Below are 14,068 nucleotides of genomic sequence, written 5' to 3'. Positions count from 1 at the left end.
ATAACTGCACGGAGATAGTGTCAGAACTAAACTGTATTGTAGGACACCCAGTCAGTGTCTGCAGAAAACTGGAGAATTACTTGGTGTAGGAAAATCTACACATCTGGTGTCAGAAGTATTGTGAGTATGAGAGTAGAAGTGTTTGGTATAGTTAAATGACATATCCATAGACTAGAATACTAAAGAACGAGGAGGCTTTGTGATGTAATGATATGGAAAAATCTTCAAGATATAAGATTGAGAGACAAACACATATACAGCTGCATGTCCATGCATAGATTATCACCAAAAGAACACACAAAAAAGGAGGGAAATGTTGGCTCCCTTGGGGACTGACATGGGGCCTTTTTCATTATGTACCATTTTATACAAGAATTTTCCATCATGCATTATACTATTGATCTAAATGTTGCATAGGCAAATAAAATTTAAATAAAAACAATAGAAACATTAAAACATTTTTTGTGATTGCATAACATCAACTCCTTAAAGAATAGGCCTAAACACAGCCCTAGGAACACATACAGAAAAGAGCTAATTTTAGCATTTGCATTTATGTATCTCAAACCGAAAATGTTTCCAGTGTTAGACAGCTACTGGACTCTATTACACTAAAAATAATGTGATCTAGGAAAGAATTAATGTATGACATTTTTACATTATACAACTGATGTGAAAAATAAAGACTGCATAATCCATTAATCAAATGGAAATTTTAATTTCACGTAGATATAGATTATTTTCTCTATAACCACTGACAGAAAAAGTGAAAAGTAGCTGAATGGATTTTCTTTTCTTTAATATACATTCCAATGTCGAATTTCCAGTTGGTACAGCTAGGACAACATCACAGGTCTCAAAGATGGAAAAACTCTTCACAATAAATTGACTCCAAAAGTGTCTGCTAGTTGCTATGTTTCTATCTTGGAAAGATCTGAAAAACAAACTCTTCAGTATCCAAAAGCTTTTTTAAAAACTATCCACAATTAATGTTTTACCTGGACTGATTCTCAATCCTCTAATGGAAAACTGGTATGCTTCCAATCGTGCAGTTCCTAGCATATTGTAGGTGTATAATAAATGTTGAATTCATGAATTAACTCTTCAATCTCTCAATGAGAGGTCTTGTTCTAAATGAATAAATTTTGAAAATTTCTCATTGTAGAACAACTCACCACACCAAAACGACATACTCTTAGTGTTTTAATATTAGTTCCTTTTAGTTTTTTCCTATATCACCAAAGTACACAGTTCTATTTTTAATTGCTACATAATTATTTCATCAAATGCTTATAAGCCATAACTGACAACCATATTCTTATTGTTGGGCAGTTTGCCTGTTTTGATGTGTTCTAAATTAAAATTAAAAAGTCAAGGGGCTGGCTGGGTGGCACAGTGGTTAAGTGCGCACACTCCACTTCAGTGACCCAGGGTCTGCAGGTTCGGATCCTGGGCACGCACCAACGCACTGCTTATCAAGCCATGCTGTGGCGGCGTCCCATATAAAGTAGAGGAAGATGGGCATGGATGTTAGCCCAGGGCCAATCTTCATCGGCAAAAAAGAGGAGGATTGGCATCAGATGTTAGCTCGGGGCTGATCTTCCTCACCAAAAAAAAAAAAAAAAAAAAAAGTCAAGAGTGCAAAAATGGAACATTACATGCATTTTAAGTTGATACTTTAAAGCATGATCAAGGCCCAACAAAAAGTTAATATATATTAAAATAAACCAACCACAAAAATCCAGCAACATCAGGAACAGTTCACTGATTTATTAGATGAAACATATATCCATATAATTAATGAAAACTGTACGATATATAAAATAATTTAAGAAATATTGGGAATTAGCAGCACCATCCATTATTGAAATAGCAAGAAAAATTTCACATATTTTATGCAAACACTAGAAGAGGGTAACTACTAATAATGCCACTGAATGTCTGGGATAATTCAGAAGAGCATCTTTTTAGGCAAACATACCTCCTTCTACTCCAAAAATCTGGTGAGTATATCTGATGATTAATGTTTTAAAAAATGCTACTGAAATAAGAGATACTGCAAGTATTTTAATTAGGACAAGAAGACTAACACCCAGCTACTTTAGCATGGCTCAACACTTCTGCTTCTATGAAAAATTTAGTTCTGAATGATGAAATTAGAAATAAAAAATAACTTTTAAAAGACACTAGTTGTCTCTAAGAAACATTAAGTGGAACACAGGTCACTATGAAAATACAGCACTTTTCCAGTTTGCTTAATAATTTACTTTAAAAAGTTGTGTAGTTTTCACAAGTAACTTAGACAAATTTCTTAATAAGCATTTTAAAAAGTTTAAATGTATTTCTAGAATCTAATAGATTCTTTTGAGTTTTTTTAAACATCTAGCCCTGCTGTTACATTTACTGTGTATCAGAGTAAGGAACTGAGTTTGTGTAAAGGATACAAATTTACACACATTTTACAGCAACTTATATCCTAATATCTATAAAATTCACATTTATAATACAAGCAAGTACAAGGCCAGGATAAAACTGTAGAATTCCAAAAAGTTAAACTGTATACTATTTTTATTTTGTCCCCTTAAAAAAAGTTCAACTTCGGCACCAACTTCAAAAAGCCCTCTTGTAACCTAAATTTGGGAAAAAATCATTTTCCAGACACATTTCAGCAAACACAAACAGTTTTTCTGTGCTGGTGAAGTAAAGGATTTCCCATTTTCTTCTGTCCCCTAAGTCTGCGTCGCATGGTGAGTTTAACAGAATTCTTTCGCTGCGAGGTTGAGGGGAGGCTTGCAGGCTGAGCACCACTACCTCGACTTAAGCCATTTCGTCTATGCTTCTTCATAAGAGGGCCAGAGTTGGATTCTTCTAATGTCCTTTTAAAATTTACTGGAGGGGTTCTTTCAACTTCTTGGGCTTTCATTTGACCTGGAGTTGACAATTTAAAATTTTTTTGGTCCATGATGGTGTTTGTTGAATTGGTAGGCACAAGGCCAACTGACAGGCTATTATTCAAAGAATCATGTATCCTTAAAGTCAGGGCTTTAGTGCAATTTTCTTCAAGTGGCTCTGGATCTTTTGAGGGTATGACTGCAGCCTGGACACTCCCTCTAGCTACCTCAGCTGGGACTTCTAAATAATTCTCTGAGAAGGCATTACTACGAACAAGGGCAGGTATATGGTCCTTAGAGTTCAGCCTTGGCCATGGGTCCTCCTCCAGTGACTGAAAAACAAGAAGGTAAACCAAATAAGAAATAATTTATCCTAGAACTCAGCTTAACCATTGGGGAGATGATGGTGTTTCATGAGAATAAGTGACAAAATTGTTTTTTTCATTTCCTACTTTCTAAATTCTAATTTCTGAATATTTAGTAGTATGGAAAATGTGAAGTGCAACATTAAAGCAACTATGTCATATGGAAACCCAGATTGTTGCTTTGCACTCATCTCCCAAATACTAGATGCTGTTCTGTGACTTGAGAAAAGCAGGACATATGGAACCACACTGAGCATGGCTAGGGCAACTCTCAATTAAAGAAACAAATAAGAATCATATGGAAACTTGCAGGTATTGGTTTTAAAAGCTTCACAGGTGATTCAGATATGCACAACTCCTTGAGATGTAGTGCTTTAGATCTACATATACTCAGAATATCCTCCCATCTCTAGGCAGGCAAGAACACTCTTCCTATTAAACCCAAATCTTCCATTGTAATAATATTTTATAAAATCATTGCCTTAAGAGTTTCTCAAGGACAGAGCTTAAGCATAAATACCCTCTCTCCCTCAAGTGTCTAACATTTCCCTCAATCATTTTCTCTCTTAAATCAAACATTAAAATATTAATATATTCTGAAAGCCCAAGCAAACTCTTTTGTAAAATGCTAAATGAAGACATATTATCTGGTCTTCTTCTGACATAAAATCCCCTAGGAATAAACACCTTTCAAAAAAGTCTTACATAAAGTATATTTATAATGTTTCCTTTAATGTGTCTAGAAGTAAAAAGAAAAGGGAATTGAAGCCATCTAAAAGTATTTCAGTCTAACCATCAACAGGAACATGCTTTACTGAAAAGGATATATTGACTAGGTCCAGTGAAGACTGGAGATGAGAAATCCTAGTTCCTAATTTGGCACTGCCCTAAATAGGTTGCTTCTCTTTTTTATTAAGAATATACTCTTTCTTTCTGGGGTCATTGATTCATTTATTTTACACTGCATGGTTTATTGAAAGCCCAATTTTTATCTGTTTTAACACTGACTAGATGTCGGGCAACAACCTTATTTCACAGTACCAGTGTTCAGAAGGGATAACAGAAGAGTCTCTGTTCTAGAATATTTACGTATGGCTTTCAATAATATCAACAATAGGTGTATGTGAGTTTATCCTTCTGCATCAGCTTGATTCCAATGCCTACCCTGGTCACAAGTATGTTCTGGCTGATCACAGAAAACTGTATCTAGTCATAAGTAATTGCTGACCAAGAGTTCATCCTGCTTTAATACAGAAAAAGGATACACAACAAGACCAGGCAGTAGATGCGTTCTCAGACAGAAGGATTCCTACTGCCAAACAATCATATCACTAATTTAGGCACAAGAAAAAATGTACCAATGAAGCCATTTATAGGAATAGACCATATTGCTGTAGTATGTATAACAATGTTAGATGTTAGATGGAATTCCTTTATAAAAGAAAAACAATGGAACAATTTCAGAGTTAACACAATTTATTGTAATTTCTGTTGTGCTGTGTCTTTTTAAATTCACAGACTATTATTCTGATACTACAGGAGTGCTGGCTTTTCTTCCCCCACTTTCTCCTTGAACTTTTCCTTCTCTTTTTATTGGCATTCTGTGAGAACACATTGCATCTGTTAGCACAGGCAACTGCTCGGACTTCTTAGGCTCATCCACATTAATTACTTGTATTGGTAAGCCTTCTGTGTTCATAAAATATTTGTGATATTGAGAGGTTACCTCCTAAAAACACATTAAAAGTTTTACTACTTCAGAGATCAACCTTCTCGCTCTATCTACCTTACAATACAACATTAAATAACTAATTACAAATTGTGCCTAGAACACAACTGAAACTAAGTGTAGTTTTCTGAAAGAATTCTCATCCTCAATCCTCCTTCCTATAGCTCTTGGCTTGTAAAAAAAAACGGCTAAATTTAGGGCCGGCCCCATGGTTTAGCGGTTAAGTGCGCGTGCTCCGCTACTGGCGGCCCGGGTTCGGATCCCAGGCACACACCGATGCACCGCTTCTCCGGCCATGCTGAGGCCGTGTCCCACATACAGCAACTAGAAGGATGTGCAACTATGACATGCAACTATCTACTGGGGCTTTGGGGAAAAAAATTAAAAAAAATAAAAAGCTAAATTTAGTTTTGCCCTAAAGAAAAGATGGAGAAACAAATGTGTGCCATAGTAATCTATCACTTAAACAAAGGTATTTCTACTTTATCCATCCCAAAACAAAGATCTGACTACTGATTTACATTAGGATTCAAACAGAAGTTGACATGTTTATAGACAGATAAACCTAGTCTCAAATGCCTAGTCTAAATGTGGGTGTAAGTCTTAAAAACCATTCAAAATTAACCAAAATGTCATTATATTATTTGCCTTTATTTATCTGTTAGGTCAGAGCCAACAATACTAATTATTCTGAATGGCTCAAAGTATTTCCCCATATTTGGGTGGGACCAATTGGTTAACATACCTACATTAACCATACCTACATATAAGTTAGTACATAGATAAATCTCCTTATCTATACTTTAGTATTATTATTAGGTCATTATTTCTCAGAATTTTAGAAATAATTTTAAAACATATTTTATGTGCAATTTATGTACAGTTTTACTAACACCAATCAGCAGACTGCAGTAATTTTTACTTGGGATCAATATTAAGAGTATTTATTCATATCACAATATTCTCTGTACCCTCACTCTTACCTCCACCCTAATGCCGCCTCCTTCTCTATTCTGCCTAAAGGTCAGTTATTCAAATACAAATAAACTAGGACATGAAAGTAATGAATACATTCAAATTCAGAAACAGGCAAATATTCAAATGAAGATAAGCTCCTTCACAATTTTCAAAAGAGAATGAAGAGACTTTAAAAGATTTCAATCTGTATTATTATTCAGGAGTTTTCAAAGAAAAGAAAGCTTTAATAAGAAATTCTTTTTAAAAAATTAGTATAAAATATTAATTTGTCAACTTCTAAATGAAGAATCCATGTAAGGAAAATTAAGTTGCCATAAGTGAAGTAAAAGAAAGCAAAGCAGAAACAGTAAATTTCCAAGTACTGAGTATAGGATCACAATACCCAAAATTAGTTAAATTCTTTGTACTAGGTAACTTTGAATACCTTTAAAAATTGCCTGAATACATGACATAAAGTTCCACTGTATTTCCCACTTTAATGCTCAGTCTTATTTTTATATTTTATTTTATTTATTTTTTTAACAGTTTTATTTATTTATTTATTTTTTTTGTGAGGAAGATCAGCCCTGAGCTAACATCCATGCTAATCCTCCTCTTTTTGCTGAGGAAGACCGGCTCTGAGCTAACATCTATTGCCAATCCTCCTCCTTCCCCCCCCACCAAAGCCCCAGTAGATAGTTGTATGTCATAGTTGCACAGCCTTCTAGTTGCTGTATGTGGGACGCGGCCTCAGCATGGCCGGACAAGCAGTGTGTCGGTGCATGCCCGGGATCCGAACCCGGGCCGCCAGTAGCAGAGCGCGCACACTTAACTGCTAAGCCATGGGGCCGGCCCTAATGCTCAGTCTTCTGAAAGCACATTCTCAGAAGGCCAGGTATATCAAAGCAGTTATCAATATTACTAAATTTTTAGTAGGAAAAAATTGGGATGAAATCAGAAAAAGGGAAACATGGTACCATTTAAATTTGTTTATTTCAAAGCATATCTTAAACTTATTCAATATTAACATGGACAAGAAATAAGAATGATGTTTCTTATCCGTACTAATATGCAACCAGTTCTAAGGTCTGATATCCTAAGATCCAGTTCAATGTTGATTCTGTATGATCCTGTTCAAACTGCTTACTCTCTCAGTCTTACCTATAAAAAGGAATAACATCTGAACTATTTACCTTTCCGGGTTATGAAGTTAAAATGAAATATCATATATGAAAGTTCTTCACAAACTTTTAAATGCTTTACAAATATTCATAGCATTGGAAGAGGATCAGTAAGTTCCAAATATTAATACTGTTAATATTCTTCAGGAGCCACATCTAATCAACTTCCTATTAGGTGCTGTACACACAGCTGGCATTCAGATTAGTACCAACGTGAGGATGGCTCGCTCACAATAAATCACATGACAAAGATCCACCACTTTCTTGAACCTAGCTCAAGTCCAAAATCCTATTATATAAAGAATCTGAAAACTGTTTTCAGGCAACACGAACCAAAGAAATTCTGTCTATCAAAACAACTGAGATACTATAGAACTATATACCTTGACTGGTGGTGTAGAACATGGGGAAGGAGTCATCATGCAGGTTTCTTGACTATTATAGGAAGGGCTATCAGTCAGGTTCAGATAGAGCTCGTCTTCATTGGTGAAATTTCCCTGACTGTCCACTCCTGGAGAGATGCAGATTACTATGGCACTAGTATTATCTGCTCGAAGCATACGCTGCCTCCAGCGGCCTAGTGCTCGATTCACAAGCATTTTGGCACAAGATTGTCCATGTTCACCCTGTATTTAAAAGAACAAAGAGAAGGAAAATAACAATTCAGATTAAGTCACTACTATATGTATCAAATTAAAAATCAGGTATTTAATATGGCCTAAATAAATTAAATTTCCAAAATTACTAACATTATTCACAGTCCCCATAACTAAGTTAAAATAGTACTGCTCTAAATTTAAAAAAATAATAAAACAAGGCCTTGACCTGTGGTTAAATTTCACCTGTATTTTTATCTTTTTGATAGCAAGAAACTTGGTCTTCACTGTACACTTAATTAGGAAAAGTTATATAGAAGTTATCTAAAAAGGGATGTAACCATCAAGTTATTATAGAGAAATAATTCACAAATGAGTTAATCAGGTATGACAGAAAAACTCATTGCAAAAGGTCAATTTCCTCCTAAAATAACAGCTTTTGCAAATCAAAGACAATGATCCAACATAAAAATTGTCAAAGAATATGAAGAAAATTCAGAGACAAGGAAATATAAATGGCTCTTAAACATATATATAAAAATGGCCAATGTCACTCACATGTAGAAAAGTAAGTGGTTATGGTAGAGATATCAAATACATACCAACAGAAACATTAAAAAAAAAACTTAAATGATACCATGTTATGCAAATAAATGTAGCTTGGAATAGAACTTTCAGTATCACGCATGGATTCAATAATTGCTAAGTTTCAAAGAACAGAAATGAAAATAATGTGCTCCAGAAAACAGGCTACATGTCTTAAAAAGTACCTCTAGAAATAAATGAATGATGAAAATGAGTGGAAATGTTTGAAAAAGAAATATATCATGAACTCTAAGTAAGTGGAAAAAATTTTTAATTGTTATTTTATGTAATATGATAAAAAACACTAATGTATTATAACTACAAAAATATTAACGAACTATAATGTGTACTATATAATATCGTGTCTGCTATTTTTGCTGCAAATATTTTTGTTGCATAACTAATTGGCCATAAAGCAATTTTGCTGTAAAAGATAAAATAACTGGTTGACGGTTTGGTTTTGTTTCTCCATTGACGAAGTACTCCCATTTTTATAGTATATAAATCATAGCTCCACATTTCCCATAGAACTTTGGATTATCTATCAATAGACATGTGACAATATGCCAAGAACAAACAATAGCATAAAGATCTTCCTCAACTTACGATGGGGTTACATTCCGATAAACCCATAGTAAGTTGAAAATATTGTAAGTCAAAAAAGCATTTAATACACCTACCATACCAAACATCATAGCTTAGCCTAGCCCACCTTAAATGTGCTCAGAATATTTACATTAACCTACAGTTGGGCAAAATTATCTAACACAAAGCCTACTTTATAATAAAGTGTTGCATATCTCATGAAATTTATTGAATACCACACAGAAAGTGAGAAACAGAATGGCTGTCTGGGTACAGAATGGTTGTAAGCATACAGATTGTTTACTCTCGTGATTGTGTAGCTGACTGGGAGTTGCACCTTGCTGCTGCTGCTGCCCAACATCAAGAGACAGTATCGTACTGCATATTGCTAGCCCAGGAAAAGACAAAAATTCAAAATTCGAAGTACAGTTTCTACTGAAAGTGTATCACTTTCGCACCATTATAAAGTCAAAAAAACCTAAGTTGAACCATAGTCGGGGACCATGTGCAGGAGGCTTTTGACAACACAAAGCTCAGTTACAAATATGCATCCTAGTATTTGGAAACTGATACCTCTCTTAATGAAGGAAGAAATTTTAGGAGGAAAAAAAGTGCGATGGATGCCAAATGAAGAGAGAATCAACAAGCAAAAAGAAGTATAAACAAAAGACGTTAAAGACAAGTGCTGGGGCCGGCCAGGTGGCATGGCAGTTAAATTCGTGCATTCCACTTCGGGAGCCGGTTTGGATCCTGGGCGCGGACCTATGCACTGCTCTAATCAAGCGATGCTGAGGCAGCGTCTCACACAGAACTAGAAGGACCTACAACTAGGATATACAACTATGTACTGGGGCTTTGGGGAGAAAAAAGAAAAAGAGGAAGACTGGCAACAGATGTTAGCTCAGGGCCAATCTTCCTCAAAAAGGAAAAAAAAAGACAAGTGCTTAGGCACAACTCACAAAATAAAATCAGTTATTTGCGCAGTATTGCCACAAATCTACACACATTTTAAATGTATTCAAATATTTTGTATTTCACAATAAAGTCTTTTTAATTTTGTTATTCATTTTTCATTACGTCCTTTTTAATGTCCTTCTTTTATTTTTCGTTATTTTATTTTTATTGCAAAATTGCCTTACAGCCAATTAGTTATGTGGCAAAAATGTACCTGGGAAAGATGTCTACGGCAAAAGTACCTAGAACCATAACATATAACGTACTATAATACTATAAGCACTATATAAAAAAATACATAGGGGCCGGTCTGGTGGCATAGCAGTTAAGTGCATGTGCTCCGTTGGACGGCCCGGGGTTCACAGGTTTGGATCCCAGGTGCACACCAATGCACTGCTTGTCAAGCCATGCTGTGGCAGCATCCCATATAAAGTAGAGGAAGATGGGCATGGATGTTAGCCCAGGGCCAATCTTCCTCAGCAAAAAGAGGAGGGTTGGTAACAGATGTTAGCTCAGGGCTGATCTTCCTCACACACACACAAAATACATAATGTACTATAAATCATTTGGCTGTCATCTATACCTGTGAAGTTTATATATTCAAACTGCAGAAAGAACTGGAGTTTTTCATCCTTTCCTTGGGAAAAAAGAGAATATCTTTTTTGGGGGTTGTCTGATCGTGGGTGTATTACAGTATTCCAACATATTAATGATGGCAAACTATAAACAACTCCTCTCAGCTGCTATGCTTAAAACCCTAATATTAAGCCATCCTTGCATTACCAAGTACCACTTTGTAATGGTTTTTTTAGCATTGCTTTTTTTTCCTTTCTCGTTTTTGTCCAATTTTATTATCAAGATTTACTAGTGTCATAAAACAAAGGTACTAATCATATTAAAGCATGGGGAAGCCTTTCTATCTTCTATTTTCTGAAACTGTTTTATAACATGGGGGTTTATCTGTTCCTTCAGTGTTAGCTACAATGTGCCTAATGTTTGTTTTTGTAGGTGTATTTTAAAACCAATTCAATTGATTTTATGTTTATAATTAAAGTTTTTTATTCCTTCACGAGTCAATATTAGTATTTTATACCTTCCTAAAGGATCTTTTTTCTCATTTATCAAATTAATCACCACGAAGTTGTTCTAACACTATTGTGATGTAAAAAAAATCTCTATTTAAGTGTAGCTATGGCCACTCCACTTCTTTTTGTGCTTTTTTGCTTGTTCTAGAAAGATTAAGACTCATTTGTCTTTTTAAAGAACTACCTTCTGTGTTTTGTAAATCTCTCTATGTCATTAGTTTCTGCTCTTTATTATTTTTATCCTCCTAATTTGGGGTTTTACTCTGATGTTCTTTTTATAACTTGTTGAGTGGATCACTTATCTCATTTTCTTTATAGTGGATCATTTACTTATTGTAGTTTGCTTTTCAGCAGTGAGTTTTTTTTTAATGTAGAATACCATAAGCCTTGGGTTATGAAAATATCACTTTATGTGCCACAAAACAAAGAAAAAATACTGTCAACTGAATTATAATACACTATGCCATCAATCAGAAAAAGCAATCCAATTTCAGAGATGCTAAAAGGTGAAAAAATTTGCACCTCACAATTGATGAACGGCAGCATTAATCTCTAATTTATGAATCTATCACATTCCCAGGCACATGTTTCATCACTCTCCAAACACCAGCTCACTGAGACCTCACAGAAGGACTCCTTTATCTTTCACTTTTTCACTCTGCCTCTCTCTGTTTCCCTTCCCAGCAAAGCTCGATGAAAAAGAAATCTATATAAGCCATTTCCACTGCCTCACTTGCATTATTCCCTCAGCTCACTCATTCTGCTGATTTGGGCCCCCCTAATACTGTGTCCTTTTCTTCCACCATACAGTCTCACTAGGTGATCTCATAAACTGTCACAGCTTTACCTAACACTGTTAACACCCAAATTAGTATTTCCAGGCTTCTCCCTCAAATATTTAAAACTGCCTATTGAAAATATCTATCTAGATGAACCACAGGCACCTCCAATTCAACATGCCTACATCTGAACTAATTACCTTCCCTTACCCCCAAAATAATGTGTTTCTTTCCTCTTGATAAGAGCTACCAGTCACCAGTCAGAAATTTGGGTGTCATCATATTCTCCCTCCTTAAAAACTCAAGTTCTGTCAATTCTACCACTCACGTATTTCTTTTGCTCTTGTGTGTGTGTGTTGTTGTTTTTTACCATTGCTGCCTTAGATGAAGCTTACAAAATTTCTCATTTAGAATATAACAGCAGCCTCCAAAGAGGAAGCCTAATAGATCCATTCATAAAAATCAAATCAGTTACACTGGCAATAAGAATCAACATGTGAAAAGAGGTGGAGACAGACCTTATAACTATGACTCCACTCATCAAGATTCACGTTCTCTTGGGGATTCTTCACTAATCACTGCTGCCACCCATTCTTTCACTGCCAACTTAGCATCAGTTTACTTTTGTTAAGGGGATAGATGGTTTTCCTACACATCCTAATAGATACCCTCACATCCATTATCATCTACCCTCTATTTTATATTCCATCCTGCAATGAGTAAGCTTCCTGAAACGCATATCTAAAATGCAGCTTTTCAATAACGCTCCACTGCCTGCTATAATGACCCAACTTCTTAACAGACAATTCAAAACTTTTTTGCCCCATTTCCCTTCACTTCCAAAGCATCCTATCTTCCAGTCATCAAGCTACTTGTGAAACCTGAATATGTCATATTTGTCTCTCCTCTTTGACTTTACACAGTCTATTCCTTTGCCTGGAAAGTTTCTCTCTCCTCCCTTGATCTATTTACCTGGTAAATGCAATCCCACCTTTAATACTTGCTCAAATATCACTCTTGTCCATAAAACTTCCTTATGCAGTCTTCCCAAGTTTCCTAACTTCTCCCTCTCAGTTCTCATAACATTTGTTCTAATTATTGTTATATGATGCTTCCTTCAATACTCATTCTAGGGCCAGCCCTGGTGGCCTAGTGGTTAAGCTCAACATGCTCTGCTTCGGCGGCCCGGGGTTCAGTTCCTGGGCATGGACCTACACCACTCGTCTGTCAGTGGCCATGCTGTAGTGGCAGCTCACATACAAAAGGAAGAAGATTGGCAGCAGATGTTAGCTAAGGGCAAATCTTCCTCAGCAACAAAAAAACACATGCTAAAAACACTTTGCTGTTTATGAACAGATTCTCTCAACCCACTAGGAACTGGCTTTTTTCCTCGTCCTCATCCTGCCACTGAAATGTTTCTCTTTCTCATCATTAAGGAATTTTAAATCTAATACACAAAATAGTCTTTTTTTTTTTTTGTGAGGAAGATCAGCCCTGAGCTAACATCTATTGCCAATCCTCCTCTTTTTGCTGAGGAAGACCGGCTCTGAGCTAACATCTATTGCCAATCCTCCTCCTTTTTTTTTCCCCCCAAAGCCCCAGTAGATAGTTGTATGTCATAGTTGCACATCCTTCTAGTTGCTGTATGTGGGACGTGGCCTCAGCATGGCCAGAAAAGCGGTGCGTCAGTGCGCGCCTGGGATCCGAACCCGGGCCGCCAGTAGTGGAGTGCACGCACTTAACTGCTAAGCCATGGGGCCAGCCCAAGGTTTTATTTTGTGTGTGTGTGAGGAAGATCAGCCCTGTGCTAACATCTGCCAATCCTCCTCTTTTCTTTTTGCTGAAGAAGACTGGCCCTGGGCTAACACCTGTGCCCATCTTCCTCCACTTTATATGAGACGCCACCACAGCATGGCTTGCCAAGCGGTGTATCGGTGAGCACCTGGGATCCAAACCGGCAAACCCCGGTCCGCCACAGCGGAGCGCGCACACTTAACTGCTTGCACCACCAGGCCGGCCCCCAAAATAGTCTTTATTTTATTTAATCTTCCTTTTACATCTGATGTCACTGACCAAATGCAACACAATAGCCTCAAGGTTGTAAAAATGAATCAAGACACAACTCTTATCTTTAAACAACTCACGATCAAATGGTATTGATAGTGATTTACATATCCTATTTGTAATAATATGGTAAATGCAGAGCAAAGACCATATTCTATTTACCTTTGTATTCCCTGTACCTAGGACCTAATATGTTAGTTGAGGGAATGAATGGAGGCAATTTAATATAAGTTCTTTTATTTGGCCTCCTTTTTGCCTCAAAATATAGTTTTACCATTCCTACCAGCTTAGAGAAAG

General features: G+C 36.2%; 1 protein-coding gene across 2 annotated transcripts in view; it reads right to left on the bottom strand.

Moving 5' to 3' along the window:
* Nucleotides 1-677: 677 nt before the first annotated feature.
* The window catches only part of PPM1D (protein phosphatase, Mg2+/Mn2+ dependent 1D), a 61,837-nt gene continuing 48,446 nt past the window's right edge, over nt 678-14,068 (bottom strand). For both annotated transcript variants that reach the window (XM_058560480.1, XM_058560479.1), the window contains exons 5-6: nt 7,507-7,749; nt 678-3,223 (exon numbers count right to left, since the gene is read on the bottom strand). In XM_058560480.1, coding sequence (XP_058416463.1) covers nt 2,666-3,223; nt 7,507-7,749 — 801 coding nt within the window. In that variant the 3' untranslated portion in view covers nt 678-2,665. The remainder of the gene's footprint in view (nt 3,224-7,506; nt 7,750-14,068) is intronic.

This window comes from Diceros bicornis, chromosome 18 (assembly GCF_020826845.1).
Source record: "Diceros bicornis minor isolate mBicDic1 chromosome 18, mDicBic1.mat.cur, whole genome shotgun sequence".
Classification (NCBI taxonomy): Eukaryota; Metazoa; Chordata; class Mammalia; order Perissodactyla; family Rhinocerotidae; genus Diceros; species Diceros bicornis.
The sequence above is the reverse complement of the archived record's forward strand: the minus strand, read 5'-3'. Positions and strand labels throughout refer to the sequence as shown.